Source organism: Phodopus roborovskii, unplaced genomic scaffold (assembly GCF_943737965.1).
Source record: "Phodopus roborovskii unplaced genomic scaffold, PHOROB, whole genome shotgun sequence".
Lineage (NCBI taxonomy): Eukaryota > Metazoa > Chordata > Mammalia > Rodentia > Cricetidae > Phodopus > Phodopus roborovskii.
This window is the reverse complement of record NW_026125577.1, coordinates 2,153,342-2,180,361: the sequence shown is the minus strand read 5'-3', so window position 1 is coordinate 2,180,361 and position 27,020 is coordinate 2,153,342. Positions and strand designations below refer to the sequence as shown.

At 40.7% G+C, this 27,020-nt stretch overlaps 1 protein-coding gene across 1 annotated transcript in view; it reads left to right on the top strand.

Moving 5' to 3' along the window:
• Positions 1-27,020, top strand: part of Vit (vitrin) — a 122,671-nt gene that overhangs the window by 32,301 nt on the left and 63,350 nt on the right. Inside the window, exon 3 of the mRNA XM_051177898.1 lies at positions 8,947-9,012. Coding sequence (XP_051033855.1) covers positions 8,947-9,012 — 66 coding nt within the window. The remainder of the gene's footprint in view (positions 1-8,946; positions 9,013-27,020) is intronic.

The window sequence follows — 27,020 nt, the reverse complement described above, 5'->3', positions numbered from 1 at the left end:
GTGTGTCATGTGACACCCACCCCTCCCTTGTTTCTTTCCCCTTCTCCCTCATCCCTTCTATCTTGTCTGTGTATCTTATCCCTTGCCTTTGTCTCTGTAGGGCAAATAAATTTCCTTTGTGCTGGAAACTTGGTCTTGGGGCATCCTGAGCCAATACTGGTCCCTTTAGTGGGTAAACAAAATAGTACACTCATGATGGCATTCGTTATAAAAAGTTGTAGGAAAGTTCCTTAAAATTTTAAAAAATAAAACTATATTGTGATCATGCACTCTTTCTTCTGGATATGTACCCAAAAGAAAAAGATCAGCATGTACTTCTGGGTTTATGGTTGCATTGTTCACAGCAGCCAAGACCTAAAATCAGCTCATGTGTTCATTGACGAATGAGCAGGTAGAGAAAAAGTTAGGGCCAGATGATGGGCAGGGCTGCTATGAAATGCTGTGTTTTCTGGACATGGCTTGGTTATTAGACTCACAACAGCGCTGGTCATGTGCACACAACCTGAACAAGGTCAAGCCAGCAAAAAATTCCAGCAAGGGTTAGACAGTTGGCTCCTTTACTCACTGAGTCATCTCTCTAGTCCTTTCTACTTTTGTTGTTGTTGTTCAGGCAGGATCTCTTACTAAGCCCAGAGCTTCCTGATGCAGCTAATCTATCTGGACAGTTTGCCCAGGAGATCCTCTGTTGCTGTCTTTCCAGTTACGGGTAGCACCACACTAGACCAGCTTTTAGTGGGATGTGGGAATATGAATTCCAGTCATGGTGTTTATATGGCAAATGCTTTACCACTAAGCCATCTTCCCAGCCCAGATATCTTCTTCATCTGGCTTATCTCAGTTAGGGTAATGTCTCCACACCCTACACTTTGGCTGTAGGACATAGAGAAATTAATCTCTAACCAACCAGGACTCTTCCTCCATGCTGGCTAGCTTTCATAGTGCCAGAAGGTATTATGCACATTCTTGGAAAGAAAAGATGTCAATGGTCTTGCCCAGCATTGTATCCTGATATTGCACCAACATGCAAGGCAAGACGTATACACACTAGTGATGGGAGATGTCATTCTGTAAATATGTTTCTCATACTGGTTAATGAATAAAGCACTGTTGGCCAATAGGAAAGGAAGATAGGAAGGACTAGGAGACAAAGAGGAAAGAGAAAGTAGTAAGGAGGGGCCAGCATGGGGAGATTGGAGAGAGCAGAACACCAGCCCACTCCCCGGTAAGATGAGACCACGTGGAAATACTTAGATTAATAGAAATGGGTTAATACTTAAGACAGAGCTAGCCGATAAGAAGCAAGTAACTGGCCAACAGCATTATATCAAATACAGAGTTTCTGTGTGTTAATTGTCCCGCAGCAGCGGGACAAGACCAGCAGGGGCAGAAAAACCTTGTAACACACTGGTGTAGCAGTGGTACCATCTTATGGGATAATCAACTTCTTTCTGATTGGAATTGTGCCCTGTTCCATAGGAAGGAATTCATGACTGAAGAGGTCATAGGCCCTAAGATAGAACTTACTATTGTTAGTTTGTTAAATGATCATGTTATAAAACTGCTTGCCAAATATTTATGTTTATAATCATAGACCTAAGCTACTCTCAACCTTTGTCAGCAAACCTTCTTTTTTGCAGTGGGCAGTACTCAATCCCAAAGACTCATGTGCTGGAAGGAGAGAATCCACTCACAAATTGTCCTTTGAACTCCACATATATGCTATGGCATGTGCAAGTGCACCCTCCCCCACCCATATATATATATATACATATATATGTGTGTGTGTGTGTGTGTGTATGTGTGTGTGTGTGTGTACAAATAATTATATTTTTAAATGGAAAACAATCAAAGAAGATACCCAACATATACATGTACACACATGTGCATCCCCACACATGCAAACAGGCATAAACATGTTCACACACATATACAGAGAGAGAGAGAGAGAGAGAGAAATGATGCTCTATGAACTCACATAGAACCTAAAAAGTCAAAGAAGCAGAGAGTATAAAATGATTGCCAGGGTTTGGGGGAACAAAAACCTTGAGGAAGTGTCATTCATTGAGAGGTTAGCAAGTTCTGGGATTTTAATGCATGTTGTGGAGTGACTAGTTCATTGTTCAGTGCTGTTTGCTTGAAACTTACCAAAAGAATAGGTCTGAAATGTTCTCACAGTGGAAAAAAAAAATAGGTAGGTAGATGAAATGATAGACATGCCAAATAGCATGACTAATCATTTTACACAGTACACAAAGATCAATGCATCAGATTGAGTGGTTGAATACTACAATTTTTACTAGTCATAATTTAATAGAACCAAGGAAGGTAATAGTAAATAATCCATTACTGAAGAAAGGAAAGGACATTGCTATCCCTGAGTTCCTCTGAGTCTTCATATGTCTTCATCCCCAGCAACACTTTCCTCGGCTCACTGGTAAGAGCCATTTCCTAAGTCTTCCTAGCACTCCGATCTCTCCCACTTTACCTGCAGCTGGGTATTATGACAGCCTCCCACACACAAGTTCTACTATGCCCTGCTAGTCTCCAATAACCCTATTCTTTCTCTTTCATTTGCTTTGATTTGAGACAGGATCTCACAGCTACTCAGGGGATTGGAGCCACCACACCTTGCTATGGAGGTTCATTTCTCATCACCATTCTCTTGACTTAAGGTCTTCTGTGTTTCTTCTTTCCTGGCAGCATGGAGTCCCGGGTCATAAAGTGCTTTGCTTGCAAGTCTTTGAAGATGAGGTACTCTCAGTCCTTCCTGTTTCCATCTCTCACCACAGCCTTTACCTTGAACTTCCCAGAGGATGGTATCATTTCTCATCCCCAGGCCTTTGAAGATGCTGCACCCCTTCTTAGAATTCATTGACCCTCACTCCCACACTCAAAATCCCCATTTGGTCTTCCAAGAAGTTTCACTGCAAAGCCTTGTCTCCATGAAATGAGACCATCTACCTTGGTGACCTATTTATTCTCTTCTTTATTCTCTTCGTGGCCTATCTTTACAGCTGCATTATCTTTGCCCTCTTGGAGTTCTGCCCCAAGTTATCATCACTGAGATAGCAGTGTGTCTTTCACTGGTGTTGCCTGTGGACCGCTGCCCAACATCATAGCTATTCAACAAAGGATTGTCTCCAGGGTTGCTGAATTTGTAAGGCATCAGAGCCATGCAACAATACTACCAAACTCCCTAAATTAACACTAGTTAATGCGCTTCACATTTTAAGATTTATTTGTAATTATGTGTATTGTGTTAAGTACCCACAGAGGTGCCAGTTCCCCCTGGAGCTGCAGGTACGGGTTGTGGTAAGCTGCCTGAAGTAGGTGCAAGAAATCAAACTCAAGTCCTCAGAAAGAGCAGTATGTATTCTTAATCATTGAGCCATCTCTCCAGCCCCACATGTTCTTTTAGATACCCCTAAATGTACTACAGAATTGTATGCTACTCATTGTCTTAGGGGTGCCAAGCAGAACCAACATTTCTACCAAGGTGGAAATAAGAAATAAAAAGATTAGTTAAGACTTTTGCTACCAAACCTGCTTTCTGGTTCCAGCTTCAGATTTAACCAAGGTATGAACTTTGACCTGGGTTTTATTCCATAAAACAAAGGGCAGGGTATGAATTCCAAAGGTCCTACTACATTTACTATTCTGTGATTTGAAGTCTATGCTGACATTTCATGGGATTATAGAAAATAAAGTCCGCGTTATCTGTGAACTCTGACTTATTTATGCACAAGATTCCAGTGGATACACACAGCACAGGTTAAAGCACTGGGGAACTTGAGTGACATCAGTCTGATCTGCTTTATAACAGGGTTTCAAGAAGGTATTGGGAACATTATCTGTGCTAGTGGATGGAGGGCCTATAAGATCTAACATGAAATTTCTGTGCAAAAATGAGGCGATTCTTTGAAAGTTCCAGGCACCTAAGTGCTTACTGACTTACCTATTGATAAGTGATCCTGACATTGTATGTCTTCTCTTGAAATTAGATTATAATTCATAACTTACTAGAAAACACAAACAGACTAATCATGCCAATAACTTTAGGAGGAACGCTTCAATGTAAGTCCTTATGACTTTAATATGATCAAATTAGAAATAATTTAATGCTAGTATGTTTTTAATTCTAAAAGAAATAATCTACTATGACATTTATGTTTTCTGTGTAAGTGATATATATAGAATATATAAACCCTGATTTCATCATTATTATTAACATTTTGGTTTATTGTTCCAGGCCTTTTCCCCCCTCTGCCTCTATTTTAACTGTCAAAATCATTGTTGGTGGTTCAAGCTGAGAACTTCACAGCTAATTTAGTCACCTTCCCCACATCATTTGTAATAAATGCTTGCGCATTCCTGTGTGTTGGGACATTTCCAACATTCTATTCTTTCCAGATTGCCATTAGAAATGTTCTGAAGAGAAGCTTTACATAAATCTCTGTATCAAAGATAATAACTTAAGATATATTTCCAAGAGGGTAGTTTCTGTGTCAGAGGAGATAATTTCCAAGGCACCTATTATCAAATTGTTTTCCTGTATGGCTCAGCCTACACCAACAGAGCACAGAAACTCACTAGTCCCAATTCCCCGCCAGGATTAAGTGTAATTTTGTATTCCACACACAGGGACATAACACAGAAAAGCAACCTCTCATCTTTTAGCCTGGATTTTAGATCATTAATGAAATTTCATGTAATTTCAAGCTTTGCTGTTTGTGATTTCTTTATTTATGAATTATTGGTACGATCAGCTTTTTAAAATTGAACTTAAAAACAATTACACCTCAGGCATCTTAATTTTGCTTAGTTTGCTATCACAGAGGATAGGAAACAAGAGCAGGAGGTAGTAGAACTTTTTAAATTAGAAGACATAATTTTAATATTTAATTCCCTTGAGATTTCAAGAGGTACTAAAAGAAAGATGAAAAGGTGTAGGGTTTTCAAAACAAGAACACCGAGGGGCATTGCTTTCTTGTTGCTTCAGAGCTTTGCATTCTTGCCTCAATTTTCTCCAGGTTTGTAGACAGGAATGGTCTCAGTGGGTAGGCAATTATGACTACTATATGAAAAGACTTGGCTTGCAGATCTTGGCTTCTTTACATAGGCATGGGGGTCAGCCTTCCCTTTTAGAGCTCTGCTAGGCTTCCTAGGAAAACAAATGCAAGACTGACTTGCCTCCTACATTTACCACTTTCTTTTGTTTATGAGTGGAAGGAGTGATTGCATGTTAGTGACTATACATATGCAAATGTGCGTGCCAATGAGCCTGCACGAGTATGTGAATGTCAGAAGGCAATAGCCAAACTCTTCTCTCTGTGGCCCTCCACCTATTTTTTCAGACAGGGTCTCTCACTGAACCTAGAGTTCAGTGATTGGTTAGGCACTGAGCAATGAGCTCCAAACATCTTTCTGTCTCCACCTCCAAGCTGGTACTAGCTATACAAACCTGTACCAGGCATTTACGCGGTTGCCCAAGATCCAAACTCGGGTAAGTGTGCTTGTGCAGCCCGGACTTTATGCCCAGAGCCGTCTGCTCAGCCTCCCAGTTCACTACTTAAAATGTAGTGAGAGATAGCTTGCAAATGGGAAATGAACTAGAGCATTTGCAGGCTGTACTGAACAGCTCTCCTCTCTGGAGGTTGGGATTCTAGGGTGCTTTAATTAATAAGCACATACACTGAAGGGAAGGCACTGGACACTAATAACCTTGTTACCCTCTGTTGGTAAATTGAAACAGCTATGCATGTGCTCACTCATCCTGGAGGGTCCAGGGCCACTAAACAAGTATTGGGGTGGTCTTACTGAAATACTTATGGTCCTAATGACACCAAGACTCCTAAATACTTCCCAATGACCCACAGGCCCACATGGGTAGTATTTAGCTTTCTCAAGAATTGACACTCAAATTTATTTCACTGTATGCCTTCAACTTCACTATTTGTTTGCTTATTTGTTTATTTATTTATTCCCAGATTCTGACCGTTTATTTCTGCATAGACGATGAAAGAGTGATCTCTATACAGAACTAAATGACACAAAGGCTACTAAAAAAAAAAAAAAAAAAAAAAAAAAAAAAAAAAAACAGATCTCTAGGAAACTAACTAGAGCACACCCAACCCCAGAAGTAAATAATACCTCAAAAGAATGTCAGCCTTCATACTTCTCAGCTGCCTTTTTCTGTTCCCACTCAGGTCTCCTTCACTCCTTCATTGTTTTGTTTCTGTACAGCCAAACAGGAACTGCCCACATCTCAGCTAGTACTAAGAGCTGAAGACAGAAAACAGACTAATGTAGCTGTACCATTGGCACAGGTTACCAGTGTCTTAGTGAGGTTGGGCTGCTGTAGCCAACTGTCATAGAATGATAGCTTACAAAAACTGGAAGCTGACCTGTCAACTTTCTGGAGGCTGGGAAGGCCAAGAGAAAGACACCAGCAGTTGACACCCCTTTATATGATAGGTGAGGACAAAACAGCTTCCTGAGACCTCTTTTGGAAAAACTCCAATTTTGTTTCTTCTAAATTTGTATTTCTTGTGTGTTTGATACATGTGTATGCAAGTATGCATGTGTGAAAGTGTGCAGGTGTGCCACAATGCACTTGTAGAGGTCGAGGGACAACTTTGAAGATAGATTTTGTTTGAGACAGGGTCTCTTTGTTGTTTGCTGTTGCATACCCCAGGCTAGCTGAACACAAAGCTCCGGGGAAACTCTGTCTCCTCCCATCTCATCATAGCAACAAGCAGACATGGGACTGCAGATTTAAGTTTCTGTATCTAGCTTTATTTGGGTTCTGTGGATTATAACGTAGGTTCTTTACACATGGAACTATCTCTACAGCCCCATTAATTACATTTATGACAGGGCTTCCTCCATCTTCATCCCCTACCAAAGGTTCTGCTTTTAATACCATCCCCTTAAGGGTTAAAATTTCAACCTAACGGTTTTAAGATGGCATAGCCATTCTGTAGCAATGACTTTCTAATATCCTCAAACACTTGGTGATGTTACTACTTTTCCTTCTAAATTAGCTGCCAATTTAAGAGTCTACTAGTACCTGAATTGAATATATCTGTATCTGTTGAGAGGACAGAGGAGGGGGTCAGAGAGATCAGTTGTCTTGTGTTTTTGAAACAGAGTCTCCTAATGTAGTCTTGAACTTGCCTCCTGCCTTGGCCTCCTGAATGGTAATATTACAGGTATGTGCCACCAATCTGGATCCATTGCTGTGTTTCTCCTGCTCACCCCAGAGCCCCAGCTCTATCCAGAAAGCAAGTCATCTCCATATGTAGCTACACTGAAGGTGCACTAAAAGCATGCCTCCTAGAGTGGGTGAGACGGTGGGGTATCTGGTGAAGGGAGGAGCATGGAGGACTTAATGGCATGTTTGAAAACAGGAACTGATTTTCTGGTTACAACACTAAGTGGACTTGGTATAGGAATAGAGAAGAGGGTATGTTTATACATTGCTAATAAAAAATTACTATGAAAAATTGTTATAATGTATACCAAAATTTTAAGTGAATGTAGATTTCAAACAAAAAAATCTATTTAGAAATTTATTTTAAGGAAATAATGACAGATTGCTACAAAGATTTACATTAAATGGAGAGTCAGTTAAATTGCAATACATGCATATAATGCAATACTTTGTATGCAGTTAAAATGATTATGGAAAGAACATTTAATGACAGGGAAAAAACGTCTGTGTGTGTGTGTGTGTGTGTGTGTTCATGGCATGTGCATATATATGTATGTGTGTGTGAATCCATATGTTAAAATAAGTTATAAACCATTGTAAATGGCATGAGCATGATTAAATATTTAAAGTACTTATATAAATGTATGTAGAATGCATGCAAAAAAAATGGCCCCAAGCTTCTGTGTTCATCCATATCTTCTGTTTTGCTTTTAGCATTTTTCTAGAAGGACCATGTATCACTTTTGTAATAAGAAAAAGTAAGCATTATTTTTAAAGCAGGAGGCTCAGGCTTATCCTATATATTTGAAAAAGAGCCAGAAAATACAGTTTTAAATTCTTCGGCCCTATACTTCCAGTTATTGAGTCCATAATGGCAGGCAGTGTCTAAATGCTACTGTTTGAGGCTTCAGTTCTGGTTCTGAGGCAAGAACAGGACCATGGCTGATAGCTTGCAATACCAGGGGTCCATCCTCAGACTCTCTGATAGTATCTCCTCTCCCTCAGCCCCTTTCCCCATGTCTCCCTTTCAACACAGGCTCTGCTAAGGCTGTTTACAGATCTTCTCCATTCAGCCTTCCTGTAGTCACTCTTACAAACACACATGCACACATACACACACACACACACACACACACACACACATGTGCATGCACATGCATGCATACACTCAAATGCACACAAACACACAAATGTATGCATACATTCACACACACACACAAACACATGCATGCATGCATAAACACATATGCATGTTTGCATATGTGGGCACTTGAGTTTGTATACACACACACACATATATACACAGTCACAAATGCACACAAATGCATTCACACACATGCTCTGCTCTGCGCGTGTAGTACTATGGGCATTGGCAAATTGAACACTCAGAAGCCCATTGCAGAACTGAGGAAATGTCATAAGACAAGGGTGGGTGCACATCCTACACACAGCTTTCATTCCTGGGACCTTACCCCATACTCCCTCCTTTGAAATAGGAGCTCCAGACCTGCCATGTTGAATGAAAAGGTAGCAGACATGACTGATACTAAGGTGGTTTTCTGCAAGGGCTTTTCAACAGAGACTAAGATGCTCTGCAAACTGGACCACTCACTTCTGTCATCAGTGAAAATGCCTCATGCATAACCATTGCAAATATGAGAGGCCATAGAGAAAACAGTGGTTGGGGAAGTGATATTAATTAGATTCATTTTGTCTTTACTTTCCTCACATAGTTTTGCTGGTAACTGGAATACATTCAAATAAAGAAGTGGCGAAGAAGATCAAAAGGCCCAAATTTGGTGAGTAAAATCAAAATCCTTTTCTGGCACAAGGCTGTGTGCCCCATGTGAAGAGTGGCCCCACTTAGATTACAACAATGGCTCTCAACCTTCCTACTACCAGAACCCTTTAACACAGATTCTCATGTTTTGCTGGCCCCAACTGTAAAATTATTTTTGTTGCTGCTTCATAGCTGCAATTTTGCTACTATTATGAATTATAATGTAAGAATCTGATATGCAGATTATCTGATATTTGACTCCTATGAAAGGGTCATTTAACCCCCCAAAGAGGTCATGGCCCACAAGCTGAGAACCACTGCATTAAGGGGTGTGAATGGTGAATGGTGGTATTTAGTTTTGGCCAGGATTTTCTTTCTGTGTCAGTTGCTTTACATTTAAATTGAGATGTGTCTTATTCATTATCTACCTCACCCCCCCCAAATTACCATAAATTCTGATTTTAAAGTAAAACAAATATGGCTCCACTGTAACAGAAAAACTCAAAATTCACACACACACACACACACACACACACACACACACACACACACACACACACTGTTAATCTGACTTTCTATCTATGGCTGATGTCTCAACCACCATGGCAGAAGACTCAGTATGACTGGTGTAAAAGTCTATCAAAGCTTCCTGTCTCCCAGCATGCCTGGAAGAGACAGAAAGACCAGGAAAATTAAGGACATAGAAAAAGGAAGAGTCACTCACACTCACATCCAACATGGATCTGGTTTACATTTCTCACTGGCTGCAATTTCAACACAACTGACAAAACCAAACCACTGTAAAGATTGCCAAGAAAACTCTGCTTCCTGTGTGTGAATGCCATGTAGCCAGCCACCTTACACTCCTACCTCATTGCTTTGATAAATCTGAGCTTGTAGGTTGTAGGTCTTTAGAGCTGGTTTGTAGAAGGAATGCTGAAAAGCTTGATGACATGAGCAAGAGAAGCACTATAAAGTTGTAAGCAGAACTTAACAGGCCATTCTTACTGATGAGAACACAATGCTGAGAGAAATAAGCACGGTGGAGACCCAACTCTTAAGGTTTCAGAAGGAAATAAGATATTCAACGAAGAATAGAGTTCATTCATGAATTCAAAGAACTTGAGTGAGACCAAATTTAAAATGAACCAGTTTGCTCGGGCTGGAGAAATTTCAAGACCAGACAGTATTCAGGAGGTAGCGGGGTTATTGCTCACTGCTCTTACCCAGGCAACAGTGAGAGAGCATCACATGAAATAGAAGGACCTGGAAACTGCAGTTTGGCAAGAAGAGAAGCCTGAGCAGGTATAGGTATGCAGCTGTAATTGTTAAAAGATAAGCACCACAAAACAGAAACCTCCTGCTTTGCACTGGAGCCACAGGAAAGGTGTCCCAAGGGCAAGACCCCATTCAGTAAAGTCTAAGTTTGTGATAAACATCTGAAAAGACTACACCTAAACTGGAATGCCTCTGAAGGGCTTCCCTGCTCCAGTCCTAGAAGAGTGTGTTCTCAAATTGTGAGCCACCAAGGCACACAGAGGCCATCACATCTGTGAGAGAGATGGCTGGATGGCATCTCAAGCTGGCAGTAAGAAATGGGCAGCATTGGTGCTGGTTTTGCAGCAAAGTAAAATGCAAGAGTGGTGGGACCATGAAGGCTGTACCAAGGAAGTTCCTGGGGCCAGGCAATGTGTGGTTGGGTTTGAGTTCCATTCCTACAGGATAGCCCTAAAAACCTATAGCATGACATTGGCATGTGATGCCCAAGTTACAGCAAAGACCCCAGGATACTGGAGATCCCAAGATTATGGAGCATCTACCTGCCAAGGAAAGCTGCAAGCATTGAGTAACATTGGCCCAAAAAGAGGCTACAGGTGCTGCAGGAGCAGAACTGCCGGAGAGAGGCTACAAAAGCATTTTGGAGCCCATTTTATTACATCACAATTCCCAGAGACCCAATATGGAGTTTCAGAATTCAGTCCAATCATTCTTTGCTACTCCTCCTTCATTCCTCCTTTTTGGAATGAAAATGCTTACTCTGAGATATTACATGTTAAAAACATATAGCTTGATTTTGGTTTTACAATGGTTCACAGTTAAGAGATGTCCTTGGCTCTCTGAAGTAACTGAGCTGTTGGGTAGTGTTGGAATTATTAAAGGCTATAAGGACTTTTAAATTTGGAATAAGTATAGTTTGTATTATGAGATGACATGAGTGTAGGGGGCAAAGGGGAGAATAAATTGTTTTAAATGTGAAATATCTCCCATAGGTTGGCATGCTTGAGTATTTTGTACTCAGTATTGGTACTATTTTGGAAGGTTCTGGAATCTTTAGGAGATAGGACCTGTTAGGAGAAGTGAGTCACTTGTGGGGAGCTTTGAGGGTTTTGTTATAGAGATAGATAGATAGATAGATAGATAGATAGATAGATAGATAGATAGATGGATGGATAGATGATAAATAGATACAGATACAGACATAGACATAGATGTAGATACAGATAGTCTGGCACCACAGCCTGTCTATTCTCAGCTTCCTGACTACAGACACAATGTGACCAGCACACCACTCACTTACCATCCCCACTATAATAGACTATACACTCTCAAACTGTAAACCAAAATAAACCTTCTTCACTGGTGGGTAGAGTAGGAAGTGAATTGCCTACAGAGGGACAACACTCCTTTTTCCAAAGAAATATTTCAAACAACCATTTAAACAGCTAATGAACCTTGCTTAAGGCTAAAACCTACAGGACCTTTAAGTTTAATCCTATAAGTACCCCTCTCTCATCCATGAATCTAAACAATATACATCCCACCCACCCACTCCAAAAACATACAATCTTATTCACAAAAGGAAATTCTTGAAGATAAGAAAAATAAGAAAGAAATTAATGGTTTTTGAACTTAATTTTTAGGCATTGCTTAATCTTTGAACTTGTTTGTAAATTACTTATTTTAAACAATCTAACTTCAAAAGACAGAGGACCATAACTACAAATAGTTACTTTTAAGGGGAAGTAGGATTCCGTCTTGAGGAATCTTACCCACCCCTTGGGTATGCACTGCCTTCTTAACGAACCCCAACTTTGCTTCCCATTTGCCTCCTCCTGAAATTCTTTGCTATGTTGAAATTCAGGATTCTGACTAGACCTGGAAGAACTCAACAGGCTGCACAGGCAACAGTATTGGGACATTTCCCACTCCCGCTGAAGTCCTGAGTGCAGGATATAAATCACAGAAACTCCTGGAAGATATCACACTCAATGAAAAAGCTAACAAAAACAAACAAACAAACAAACAAATCCAAAATAATCAAGCTGTAATTTAATGGAACTCCAGACTTTTGGATTGTACTGCCATTTTTGACATGGCTCCTTACTATCCAAAATGGCCGCCTCACCTCTTTCCAGTCAACAAGGAAGAAAAAGGCGCATACTAGTTCACAAAAGATGATACTAATAGCAATAATATAACACCTCAACTTAAATGCCATTTGGGTCAGTAACAAACAGAGGGAAATGTCTTCATTGCCAGCATCTACATGCTTCACTGAAAGTAAGGGATTCTCTCACTGAGGAGAAAGGACAAAGTCTATGATGGGAACTAGCTAGCAAAACACCACACAGATGGGAAACAGTGTACTGTGAGCACATTGGGATTTCTAGATCCAGAAGTGAAGGCATGATGGAAGTTTATAGGAGACTATAAAATAAAGGCTTCAGACAAAGTCAATGTTCTGTGCTTTCCCCAGCAAAGGCATTCTTTATAGGCATTACATGTTGTTGAAATCAGCAACATGTATAATTTGGAATAAAAGAAAGAAATTTGCTTTTTTTCTTCATCTTCATAAAAGCTGCTGTGTGGGATTTCCTGCTGAAATGAGACCAAAAGGGCAGCCATCCATAGATTCTTAGGTTAAAAAACTAAAAAAGAATCAGTTGTTTATTTATCCCTGTCAGGACCAAGAGCCAAGAGGAATAGCACTGGGGCAAATGTGTGTTCAAAACAAGGACTGAGTTAATATGGAGACAAATGCACACCCAAGTATGGATTCCTTTGGGCTATTTCCAGTATTTTTATTAACTCTGATACAAAAATCATGAAAGGTTCCATGATTACCATGACAACGGTTCTCAGTGACTATAAAAGTCTGTGTTAAGTAATCCAAGGGCAAACCCCTTGGAGAGATCTCAAATGGATTGAATTTCTGATATGCTAAATTCTAGTTTTGTTCTCCAAATCTCCCTTGTGAGGCAGCACATTTGAATCAATAAATGCCTGAAGTCTTTTCTCTAATTAGAAACTCTAGCACAGTCATTAAATAAAGGAGGGAAAAGATGCAATGAATGTAATAGAATAGTCCCAAGCCAGGGGCATATCTGATTCTTGACCTCAGGAGTATTTGCAAATTGTAGTCTCTAGCTTGAGGCCAGAGTAATTTTCATTTTTCCAATTGTTGTCTGCAGCTGAGCTAGATAACTTATGGCAGAGAAGGCACAGCATTCATGTATTCAGAAAAGATTTTCTAGAGGCCAGTGAAGCACCAGGCCTGGTGTTAGACACCCAGATACAACTGGAATCAAGACACACTTTGACCTTCACAGAGCTCACAAACCAGTCAGGAAGATAAGAGATAAGCAATGCTCAAGTCTATGGCAGGTAAAAGTGTTCAGGTAAATGGTGGAGAGGTAGCTGTACCGTATAGTGAAGGGTTTCACTACTGTGTGGGAATCTGGACTTCATCATGAGGCAAAGGGAGGCAATGGGGAGTATCTCAGCACAGGTTGTTTTGTTTGCAATTAGCAGAAATCCAAGCTCAATTTGTTTAAGTAGAAAAGAGGATTTGGATGGGACCTGGGGTAATTCACAGAAACCAAGGTTGGAAGCACAGCTGGTGTTCCCCGGGACTGGTGCCCAGATGGGAAGGTCACAAGAACCAAATCAAGAGCCAATACCTCTGCCTGTCTCCTTCCTACCCCTCCCCAACCTCCCTTACTCTCCCTCCCAATCCTATCCTGGGAGAGAAAACTGAATTCCATCCATCTAAACTGGTTGGGGTCTGTCCTTATCAGGATAGTGTTGTATCAGAGGAGACAAGAGTGAGCAAGTTTGCATTAGAAAGATGAAACAGCCCTGCCAACCACTATAATAACCTTTAATACCAGAATATTAAGAGAGAAGACAGAACGCAGCTGATTAGTGATCAGACATGACATGTCCACATGTACATGGGTAGATATCATGGATGTATCTACAAAGTCTGGACAGAATTTACAAGGATGCAGATGATAGAGTAGAAAACAGTTCCATATTCTCATATGACTTGGAGAGGTTAATAGACACAACTGGGCCAGTCGTCTGTGTACTTCTATGTAGAGCTCTGTGTTGATGGGTCCCAGTACCTAAAGAGGGCTTGAATCATGAATTCAGTAGGTGAGCCTTTTCCCTTGGCTAAAATATAAAACAAGAGTTGACCTACAAGGACCTATAATGCATTCAAGAAGACATACTCTCAGAAGGATGACCCCCAACTAAGAATCTAAGTAATAGTGGAGAGGCTACTTTAAATGCCCTTCCCTGATAATGAGATTGATAACTACCTTATATGTCATCCTAGAGCCTTCATTTAGTAGCTGATGGAAGTAGAAGCAGACACCCTCAGCTAAACACTGAGCTGAACTCCAGTTACAGAAAGGGAGGAGTGATGAGCAAAGGGGTCAAGACCAGGCTGGAGAAACCCACAGAAACAGCTGACCTGAACACGGGGGAGCTCATAGACCCCAAAATGACAGGTAGCTGGGAAACCAGCATAAGACATACCCAGACCCCCTGAACCTGGGTGTTAGTTAGGAGGATTGGATAGTCTATGGGGCCTCTGGTAGTGGATCAGTATTTATCCTAGTGTACAAATGGACTTTGGGAGCCCATTCCACATAGAAGGATACTCTCTCAACCTAGACACACAGGGGAGGGCCTAGGCCCTGCTCCAAATTATGTGACAGACCTTGAAGATCCCCCATGGAAGGCCTCACCCTCCCTGGGGAACAGAAAGAGGATGAGATAGAGGGTGGATGGGGGGCACCAGAGGATGAAAGGAAGAGGGAACTGGGATTGACATGTAAAACAAGATAGTTTGTAATAATAATAAAAGACATGCTCTCAAAGAGAAGGGAAGTAGAGGCTTGTTACTAAACAAAGAAATCCTGACCATTTTACATTTACATTTGAGAGCTCAGATTCTCTTATAGGAGCTTCTTGGGCTTTAAAATGCAAAGTAATAGAAGCAGGGCTTTGAACAAACCATGTTGGGCCCAGTGGGAGAGCAGATGAGATCCTCAAAGTTCCTAGACCAGCAATATCAACATCCTTTTGTCCTATCTATTCGGGTACTACTGAAGTGGAATCTACAGAACTCCAGCCATTTGTGGTCTGATGAGCAAGGGGATTCTGAGGGTTCCTAACATTGAGAGTTCATAGATGAAAAGCTGAGACAAGGCCGATGCTGCTGGCAGACATGATGTGAGACCATCTAGAAATATCCTTCATAGATTCCTCTGCCCTCCTCACTTTGGGAAGCTTTCATGTTCTACCAATGATTTTTTTTTTCTTAAGATCAAACGTCTTCACAACCCGAGGAGTTGCAATAACAATGGGGAGACCATTTGTTAGTGTTGCTCATCTGACAATTTTCAGATCCTTCTAGCACATCAAATGTTATCCTAGGTTCCTGAGACTCAAGTGCTAAGGACTGCCACTAGGTATCAATGTCAGCCTCTAAACTCCAGATAAGCTGAGTAAAGCATGGTGGAAGGAAGTGGAACTAAAGGGAAGTATTCCTTGGCAGTAGGTAAGAAGGATGGAGGAGTGAGAGCTGGCCAAGTGGAAAGCAAAGTAAGGTAGAAGAGATGCAAGGAAGGCAGGAAAGAAGGAGAGCCTGTGTTGCTTCCTTCAGTTTGACCTGAGAATGTGGCATACCAGTGTGTCTATTCTGCCTACTCATAGGTTGACGGCATCTTTGGTAGGTAGCTCGTCTTTCTTCCCTCCTCTGATTTTCCATTTCTTTTTCTTCTCATTCCTCTTTACCTTTCTTTCCACATCTTTGGTAGGCCCTGCAGTTGTCCTTGTGGATTTGACTGAGCTTCCCTGGGAATCCCTTGGATTTAGAACACAATACTAAGCATGTGTTGAAGATAACATAATAGGGAAGCTGTGCAGTGAGAGAAACAGAGAAGAAATAAGCAACAGCCATCCCACAGACCCTCCTCAGGCATATAGGTGACCATTCATTCCAAGCCAATGCTTTCCTTTCGTGTGAATAGCTGCATTTGGCTTATTATTTGATTTTCTAAATCAAATCAAGTCTGACTCCAAACTGGCACTCTTGGAGGTAGAGAGAGGGCTGGGAATTCAAGTTCCATATTTACAATGGCTCTCTGCCCCCTCCCCATCCACCCTCCCCACTAGCACCAACCTATTGCTGCAGTTTCTATAACATTTGGGTTGTCATTTGGAAGATTCAGGGAGATTGTACAAGAGCCAAAGCTGTCTTCTGAGGCAGGTGAGCAGCTCCATTGTTTCCTGAATGCCAGGTCTTAGCAGAGATGAGGAAGCCTTGTGCTTAAGGCTTCGCCCTAGGAGACAGCACACTGGGTGCTGCTCTGAGGCAGCTCTCCCCTGAAAGCTGCTAGAAAATAGAAAATAGAAAAGTTCCCCCATGGGAACCTACTGACCTGCTTCTATGCACCCAGCCTGGGAGTGTTACTTTTTGTTTTCTTCCTTCCTTCCTTCCTTCCTTCCTTCCTTCCTTCCTTCCTTCCTTTCTTCCTTCCTTTCTTTCCTCTCTCCATCTTTTTGGAGCAGACAGAAGCCAATTCTTCCAAGCAAGAGGGATTTAGAGAGAGTAATTCCCAAAGCACAGAGGGAGGGTTGTCTTTGGGCTATTCTGTCCCCTGTGCTACAACCTCGAACTTCAGAGGTAAAAGCAAACCAAGCTTGGCCACTGTCTTAGAGTACTAGAAAGGAAAAATTATATATAGAGAGAATTAGCTTGTTGGTGACTTAATAAATTAACTTTCTGTATTCAGTCCAAGGTAAAGTTTACCTTGCTGTATTAATGGGAGTTTTAACACTATATTCTTAGAAGTGACTTTTTTAAGGCTCTCATATTCTTGGTACATTTTGAAGCTATAAATCTAATCATACCCACCTTCGTGGTAGGTTCAGTCAGCATAAGCCTGCTCAAACAGTTTCTAACAAATTGCCCAAATGCAGCTCTATTTCTTTTGATTGTTGAAGGCTACACATAATGACAGAATGGTTGTGTATTATGATGCTAACTTCATTTATGTGTAGATATGCAACTGAAAGAAGCCTACTTTTCAACTCATAGGCATTTCAGTCCATACTATAATAAACCCACCTTATGGTTCCACATAAATTATCGCCACCAAAGGTTCTAGAATAATCTCTATTTGGCAGAGTGTCTGTGCTGGAGGCAGAATAGTTTTTAAGTTGTAAAATCTCATCAGTAGACTTTTCCACTCATAGAGGAGCCCCAGCAGAACTCCAGAAATGATTAGCTTAGGCAGAGCAGTGTCAGGATAGTCAGCATTGCCCAGGTGAGAGCCACTATAATTGAAAAGACACAGCACATCACTGGCTGTCTATTTAGAATGCTCAGACTTCAGCAACGATCCAATCCTATCCTAGACAAAATGAAAATATTCTTTCTTGCCCCAAAACACATGAAAAAAGGTTTTCCTGGCCCCAACGCCTTTCTCCAGCACATACTTCTAACTAGATTGGATGTCATACACCCTCGGAGACAACACAAATTATTTTAAGCATTTTAATATGGCCTTCCTTTTCAAAAAAAAAAAAAAAAAAAAACCCAGAGTACCAAGAATATATAATTAGTGCTAATTAGGTAATTTAATTAGATGGAAACACAGATAAATAAACAACAGAATTTACCATAAAATAAAATATGCTAATGGATACATGAGAATAACAAACAAGGAGTCTACAATGGGATTCACAGTGTTTTCACAAAAGAGGATTTAAGGCAAGACATTAAAAACAAGAATTTCACAGGCAGAAGTGGGTCAGGAGCTGTCTAGCTCCACTGAGCCGATTTCATGGGGAAGAAATATGGAGTGAGGTCAGGAGACGATGGAATGGCAGGGCAGACTCGAGGTGTAGGCTTAGGAGATACAAGTAGAAGGTAGGTCAGGGCCCATCAAGCCCATCTTGCTGCTTCAAGAAGTTGTCTTTTCTTCTTTGTGGCTGAAGGATGGATACTCCTGAGGGGTTTCTGAGCAGGAAATCTACACAATGGAAATGACAATTGGCAAAAGGAAGATGTTTCTCCACAGGTGTGCAGAAACCTCATTCTGAAATAGTTCCATTACACTGGGATCTGTTGCAACGGGCTGAACTTGGGGTGAAACGTACAGCCTTTAATGTATACACCAATCCAATCAGTCAGCCCTAATACCTTGTCCATGAGGTGTGGAAAACTTTAGCAGTCAACCTTGAGAGGACGGACGCTTTCCAGACACACCGCTTTGAGCATGAAAAAGTCATTTTTCTGGGATGTGGTTATGCTCCTCAGGTGGAAGATTTAATAGAAGAGGCATGTATCTCTTTGGGAAGATTCACACATAGCAACTTATAAGTAATCTTAAGTATTTGCTCCTTTCTGAGACCCCGGGTGCCAGTGTAGATTGTTATGTGTACCCTTCCTCAGATCATGAGAAAGGCAAATTACTTTTCTAGACTTGCTTGTGACATGTGTGTAAGAAAGAAAGCTGATACTCTGTGTTGCAGATTTTCAGTGAAATATAAACTCTACCATGGCTGGTTCTTAGAAATAACAGAAAAACAACACATAGAAAATTGTACTCACAAGTGTCTTGCACGTATTTAGAAGCAGACAGAAGCATGTGTATGCCTGTACACACACACACACACTAATGCATACAACATATTTACTATACATACCCAGCATTCACCCAATAGTGGCTGTTTGTGATGTTTGAATTCAGAAAGGCCCAGGAAGATTAGACTAGAGAGGCAGTGGCTTTTATTGACTTCAGTTATGGACGAGGCAACCGCTAGATGGAAGTAACAGAGCCTTGGCTTTAGGAACAGAAGGGCTGGGCCTTGACTCTGGCGCTGCTTGGCAAGTAAGCATGTGCAGTCAACTTGGTTCTTGGGGAGATGAAGATGACATGTCTTTCAGGGTTTTGTAAGAATCACGTAAAGGAATGTATGCTGGGGCTCTTTGTCAACTCAAGTAGATTATTTTTAGAGTCATAAACATTGACAATCATTCCAAAGCTATATTGCCACAGATAAATTACAGATATCCTGTCACTCCTAGGTCACTGTTCTTCCATCTATCCTTCCATGTGGATAAAGGCATTTTCTCAACCTGGCAGAAAGAAATAATAAGGAAAACTCATTTTATAACTCTTTTTTAAAATTAATTTATTTTTTACATTACAATCCAAGTTTCCCCTCCCTCCTCTCCTCTCACTCCTCCCACTCACCCCCTACCTCCCATCTGCTCCTTGGAGAGAGTAAGGAATCCCCCAGGAAGTCTACTAAGTCTGCCCCATCATCTCATTGAGGCAAGACACCTCTCCACTCCCACACCCCTGTGTCTAGGCTGGGCAAGGTATCTCTCTATATAGAATGGGCTCCACTAAGTCACTTGTGCATTAGTGTTGGATCTTGGACCCACTGCCAGTAGCCTCATATATTGTCCCAGTCACACCATTGTCAGCTATATTAAGGGAGTCTAGTTTGGTCTTATGCATGTTCCCCATTTGTTAGACCTGATTCAGTGATCTCTCACTAGCTCAGGCCAGTTGTTTCTGTGGGTTTCCCCATCATGGTCTTAACTCCTCTGTTCATATTATTGCTCCTCCCTCACTTTGACTGTACTCCAGGAGCTTGGCGCATTGGCAAGTAGTGGATTTCTGAGTCTGCTTCCATCTGTTTCTGGAAGAGGGTTCTAGTTTCTCTGGGGTTGTGGATTGTAGGCTGGGTATCTTTTGCTTTATGTCTGGTATCCACTTATGATTGAACACATACTATATTTCTGGTTTTGGGTTACCTCACTTAGGATTTTTTTTTTTTTTCCTAGTTCTATCCATTTGCCTACAAATTTCAGGACGTCATTGTTTCTTACCACCGAGTAGCACTCCTTTGTGTACATAGTTATATCACATTTTCTTGATCTATTTTTCAGTTGAGGGATATCTATGTTGTTTCCAAGATCTGGCTATAATAGATAATGTTGCTATGATCATAGTTGAGCAAATGTCCTTATGGTGTGACTGTGCCCCCTTTGGGTGTATGCTCAACAGTGGTATTGCAGGATCTTGAGGTAGGTTGATCCCTAATTTTCTGAGAAATCACCATACTGATTTCCACAGAAGCTGTACAAGTTCGCCCTCCCATCAGCAATGGAGGAGTGTTCCTCTTTCTCCACATCCTTTCCAGCATAAGCTGTCACTGATGTTTTTTATCTTAGCCATTCTGATCAGTGTAAGATAGAATCTCAGAGTGGTTTTGATTTGCATTTCCCTGATGACTAAGGATGTTGAGCATTTCCTTATGGGTCTTTCTGCCATTTGAGATTGTTCTTTTGAGAATTGTCTGTTTAGATCTGTACCCCACTTTTTAATTGGATTATTTGGTAGTTTGATTTCTAGTTTGAGTTATTTATATGTTTTGGAGATCAGCCCTCTGTCAGATGTGGGATTGGTGAAGATCTTTTCCCATCCTGTAGGGAGCTGTTTTGTCTTGTCGACCATGTTCTTTGCTTTACAGAAGCTTCTCAGTTTCAGGAGGTCCCATTTATTAATTGTTGCTCTCAGAGTCTGTGCTACTGGTGTTTAATTTAGAAAGTGGTCTCCTGTGCCTATGTGTTCAAATGTATTTCCCACTTTCTCTTCTATGAGGTTCAGTGTGGATGGATTTATATTGAGGTCTTTGATCCATTTGTGCATGGTGATAGATATGGGTCTATTTGCATTCTTCTAGATGTTCACAGCCAGTTATACCAGCACCATTTTTCTTTTTTCCATTTTATATTTTTAGCTTCTCTGTCAAAAAGTAGGTGTTTATAGGTGTGTGGGTTGATATTGGGGGTCTTTGACTCAATTCCATTGGTCCACTTGTCTATTTTTATTCCAGTGCTATCGTAGAGCTTGGAGTCAGGGAAGGTGATGCCCCCAGATGATCCTTTCTTGTACAGGGTTATTTTGTTTGTTTGTTTGGGTTTTTGGGGGGTTGTTTGTTTGTTTGTTTGTTTGTTTTTTGCTATCCTGGGCTTTTTGTTTTTCCATATGAAGTTGAGTATTATTCTTTCAAGGTCTGTGAAGAATTGTGCTGGGATTTTGATGGGGATTGCATTTGAATCTGTAGATTACTTTTAGTAGGATTGCCATTTTTACTATGTTGATCCTACCTATCCAAGAGCATGGGAGATCTTTCTACTTTCTGATATCTTCTTTAATTTCTTTCTTTAAAGACTTGACGTTCTTGTCATACAGGTCTTTCACTTGTTTAGTTAGAGTAACTCCAGATATTTTGTGTTATTTGTGGTTATTATAAAGGGTGATTTCCTTCTCCATTTGTCATTTGTATATAGGAGGGCTACTGATTTTTTTTTTTTACTTAATCTTGTATCCTGCTACATTACTGAAGATGTTTATCAGTTGTAGTAGTTCTCTGGTACAATTTTTGGGGTCACTTATATATATTATCATATCATCAGCAAATAGCAAGAGTTTGACTTCTTCTTTTCCAATTGTATCCTTTTGATCTCCTTTTGTTGTTTTACTGCTATAGCTAGAACTTCCAGTACTATGTTGAATAGATATGGGGAGAGTGGACAGCCTTGTATTGTTTCTGATTTCAGTGGAATTGTTTTGAGTTTCTCTCCATTTATTTTGATGTTGGCTATTGGGTTACTGTATATTGCCTTTATTATGTTTAGGTTCCTTGTATCCCTATTCTCTCTTTATCATGAAGGGGTATTGAATTTTGTCAAAGGCTTTTTCAGCATCTAGTGAAATGACCATGTGATTTTTTTCTTTCAGTTTATTTATATAGTGGATTACATTGATGGGTTTTCATAAATTGAACCATCCCTGCATCTCTGAGGTGAATCCTACTTGGTCATGGTGGATGATTTTTCTGATATGTTCTTGAATTTGAATCTTATACATTCTTTAAAAGGCTTGGAGTTTGAGCATGTCTTTATGTAATGATATAAAAACCGTTTGTTAAGCATGGTGTCACACACCTCTAATATCAGCACTTGGGAGGCAGGGGCAGAAAGATATCTATGAGTTCTTGACCAGCCTAGTTTACACAATGAGTTGGGGCCAGCCAAAGAAACACAGTGAGACTCTGTATCAACAAATAAAGAAATGAGACAAATACCTTTTACTCAAATGATTTCCATTATATTTCTGTCTCTCCTCTGAGTGCTGCTTATGTAGATTCTTCTTGACAAATATTTTATGAACTAGAGTCTCCAGTGCTGCACATTCACAGTAAAATCTCAGATCAGTTGAGTGTAGAATGGAATTAGATTCAGCCTTATTGGGTTCAGATTCAGCCCTACCAATGAGCAGCTATAATTTCAAAGTTTAGAGTGAAATCATCAGATATTAGCTGGGTCTCTATTATTCCTCAGACATTAGGCAAAAACAACACTTCATCCACTTTTTAAAACAGTCTGTAACTCTTTCATTGGCTTTTGAAGATCCAAAGCTTGTGTCCTCATGAAGCTCTAGCCATCTTATGTTCTTATGGTCCTCCCATCCTGTTCCCTCTGTGGCACAGTTCTACTACTGGCTACAAAAAGGAACTCCCCTACAACTGACATTCAGTCATATTCTGACCCATTACTATAGATTTTCAAGGTCCAACAATGGGCTCCTCCTCAGGAGGAAGATTTTCCAGGACCTCATACTTCCTGCCCTTCTGTCTTTCTCATGTTCTGCCCTTAGAGATGCCCATACCACAAGCCACCCCACAGCATCCCTCTTCACTGACAAAATAGCACACCTCCTCCCCATAAGTCCTCAGTGGTTCACAGGCTTTTGAAGACATTTTTTTTTCACTAAAAAGAATATTCTGCAGTCCTAGAAAGAGTTCTGCTTATGACACAAGAGACACAATGACAATGGCAGGGCTTTGAACGTGTGAAGTTTCCATGTACTTTGGTCCCTGCAGGCATCTACTCCTTATTCACTTTGCTCCAAGCTCACTGGCTTTGTCATTTTCTCCAAATCACAGAGACTATTCCTACATCAAAATCTTAAGCCTGGTTCTTCATTCTCCTAGACCTTTGCTATCTGGAACCTTCTCACTATCCATGTAACTGTGGTGAGAAATTAAGTAGTCAAGCAGTCAAGAAGCCTGGACACTAGTCTGAGGGCAGGAGGAGGACGCCACTGAGGATGGATAAACAGAAGAATAATAAAACCTAATTACTTTTCTCCCTGTCTCACCACGCTGTTCATGAAGAAAGGATTAGAACAAAGGGTTGGGCTAGTCCAGAAAAGGTCAGGACAGTAGGCAATTGTGTTAGCAGTCCAGACATGAAACTTGAACCAGACAGGGTTGCTATAAAGAGAAATTTCAGGAGCAGAAGAAAAAAAAAAAAAGAATTGCTTCATTCATTCTTCATTCATTCAATACCCAACTGAACAAAATAGACAAAAAAAAAAAAAAAAAAAAAAAAAAAAAATCCCTGCCCTCTTGAAGTTTATATTCTAGATAAATGACAAGCATTTTCTTCTTGGTCCTGACCCCCAGTGAATAGGTCATGTGCATTCTTTATTTGGGGGTGACTTTGAAAATTATTCTTTTTAATTTTCTTGAACAGATCTTGATTAAGTTGAGTTTTCTCAAAAATTCTCAGTGTTTTCCTTGCCTTTAAGAAAAGTTTAAAGATCATTTAGGCATTTAGGCCTTTTTTTTTTTTTTTTTTTACAATTCCTTCAAAAAGATCTCTGGGCATACCAATACAATATTTCACTTTCCTAAATGCATGCATGTCATCTTGAAACATGGCTTGGTTCACTGCCATACCTGAACTACCTGAACTCCATTCCGCTGCTCCATCTGTTTAACCACTACTAGATTTTTCAAGAAATCTAGCTCTGAAACAGGACATCTGTGATAATACAGGTGACATACTGAAACCTGATGTCTCGGCCCACTTAGTTTGGCTGATTCCTAGGGCCTCTGGGAAGGCATCCTCAGCTGCCACTTAGACACTGTGGTATGAACATGGTGGTGGCTATAGGTAGTCGTAGGACCCATCAAAAGGAGCTAAAGAGAAGCAATGACAAAAGCAGAACATACAGCCAGGCCCAAGCTGCCAGGCCACGGTGCTCGTGAAGCATCTTGGGATGCCCTGATCTCAGTGACTTCTTCCTGGTATCTTGGTGTGACTTCCCCAGCAAGATGTGAGAAGCTTTTGTCTTGTTTTATTTGAATATTCTTGGGAAGAAATCTTTCTAGAACTTATAAGTACGTGCCTGGGAAAACAGTAGAAACAGCTTTTGCCTGGATGTCTGCCTGGTTTATTTTTCCTTTTAAAGAAGTCTGTTTCAGCCAGGCGGTGTGGCACAAGCCTTTAATCTCAGCACTTGGGAAGAAGAGGCAGGCAGATCTCCGTGAGTTCAAGGCCAGCCTGGTCTATAATGCAAGTTCCAGGACAATCTCCAAAGCTACACAAAGAAACCCTGTCTCCAAAAAAAAAAAAAAAAAAAAAACTATTTCAGGTATTTTGTTGATAAACCCCAGACTGAGAGTAAGAAAGTATAAAAATGAATGTTAGTAGTAGTATATTGCAAAAGTAAAACCCACTTACAGAGCAGAGAAGTAGTTTTGTCTGTCACCAAGTAGATACATTTAAGATGCATTACAAGGAAACAGATCTCTTCACTAGCAACTGGGAGGATACCATGAAGAAATTTCTTTAAAAGCGATTTTCATATATCAAAGAATTGCTATCAGAAAAATATAAAAATGTCTTGTTTTTTTCTTTTTCCTAGTTGGGCACTTACTTCCCTTTCCAGTGATCTAGCAAATTACTCTGCAAAATTTAATTAGTTCACTTTCTCTGATTTAATTTTCTATATAAATTTAACAACTATTTGACCTTTAGCCACACTTTGTTTTTCCAAAGCTGTGAGATCATCTGCACTTTTTGTGTTTCATCCCCTGACAAAATTTTATCAGACACCCAACTTTACTAATCAGGCTGGGGAGAGACAATGCATTGTGTTTGAAATATTTCCTGGGCTTTTTTTTTTTTTTTTTTTTTTTTTTTTAAGAAAGGGAGAGGGCGAAGAGAAAGGGGGTGAGAGAACAACAAAAATGTTTCTTAAAGAAAAAAGGAAAAAATTGATTAGCTTGATGCAAAATATTCCCATGGGCATTTCCACTTTACTTTCTAGCCACTGATTTCATTGAAAATCCTACAGCATGCACTGTGTAAATACCCTGAATATTCATTCAATAAATTTGGCTTCACGTATTTCACTCCAAAAGATTTGGTTAGCCTTCCATGAGATCTAAAATCTCAGAGTGTTGAAGTGTCATCAAAATGTAATCCCAATCCACAGGGTTTGCTATCTCTTATTTCAAATAACTAAGACCCAGAGGTCTATTGTTTTCTTCCCATCTGCCAAGGAAGATGAAGTTAGGAGTAATCTGTGGAGGAAATGGGAGTCGGGTGCCCCAGTTACATCCAGGGACCAAGCAACTAGGTAAATGGAGGAAAGACAACACAGGCATCTTCCATCCCCAAATTGCCAAATAAAAAGTGTACTGTTTTAGTAAGCATGGCCTTAGTATCAGAGTTTAAAAGAACAAAAGGTTAAAAGAAGTAACTTGGGTGGGGAGGATGGAACTAACTGTTTTAAGCACGGAGCTCCCATTCTTAAAGTAGACCACAAATTGCTTAAGCCTGTGATCAAGCTCAGCCCTGGCTCCCAAGAAGAGGCCATGCTGGCCCTGCCCTGAGTGGGGGAAGGGAGAGCAGGAGGAGTTCAACTTCTGTTCTCTCTCCAACTTGAATGATATGTAACTGCTCTGGGTTACAGAGGGGGAGGAGCATGAGCTTTTGGGTACAGCTGGAAGGCATTAACAACTCAAGGAGCATCTCAGTAACTCAGAGGGTGGGTGGCCTGGCAAAGCTCCTGAATCTCTGAGTGTAATCACAGGCTCTTAGCACTGGGAGGGGTTTAATTCCCATTTCCCACCCAGGACAGAAACCCTTTACAACAGTTTTGTTTGCATACCTTCCATTGAAGGCCCGTTCATCGCTGTCCTGTGATACCCCCTTCCTACCAGGGTAGCATGATTCCTAGAAAGTTCTTGGCAAATTTACCTCCCCCTACCAACTTTACTCTTCCAGTGCAGACCTCCCCCAGTGTCACAACTCAAGAAACAGAGCTGCCATTGGAGACAAAGGACTCCTCCCCTCCGAATTCTTTCTTCTCAATGACCCTTTTTTTGTCAATCCTGACTCCTATTAAGAGTTTCCCAGCATCCATGTGAGCATGCCCATGCTGGACTGGGTTTATGGTTTAGAAACATTTTTGGAATCTCTTCTAAAAACAGGACCCAGATCCTAACACATTCCTACCTATACAGTCACCTGGAGCAGACTCCTTTGTTTATGGTGACAGTCTTGCTCACTAGGATTGACTGGTCTGGGAGTTGCTATGTAGAACAAGCTGGCTATGAAAATCCACTTTTGAGAAAAGATCTTACTGTCTAGACCAGGCTGGCCTTAAACTCACAGAACTGTGCAAGCCACAGTTTACAAAGCTGTGACTTGGGGGAGCCAAGTCTGTTTTGAGGGAAAAAAATCGTTGCAGAGAAAAAGCATCAAACCCTTTTCAGACACTGTCAGCAAAACATGTTTTTCCCCTTACCTTCGGGCAAAGTTTCCAATCAACAAGGTCTTACTATAGC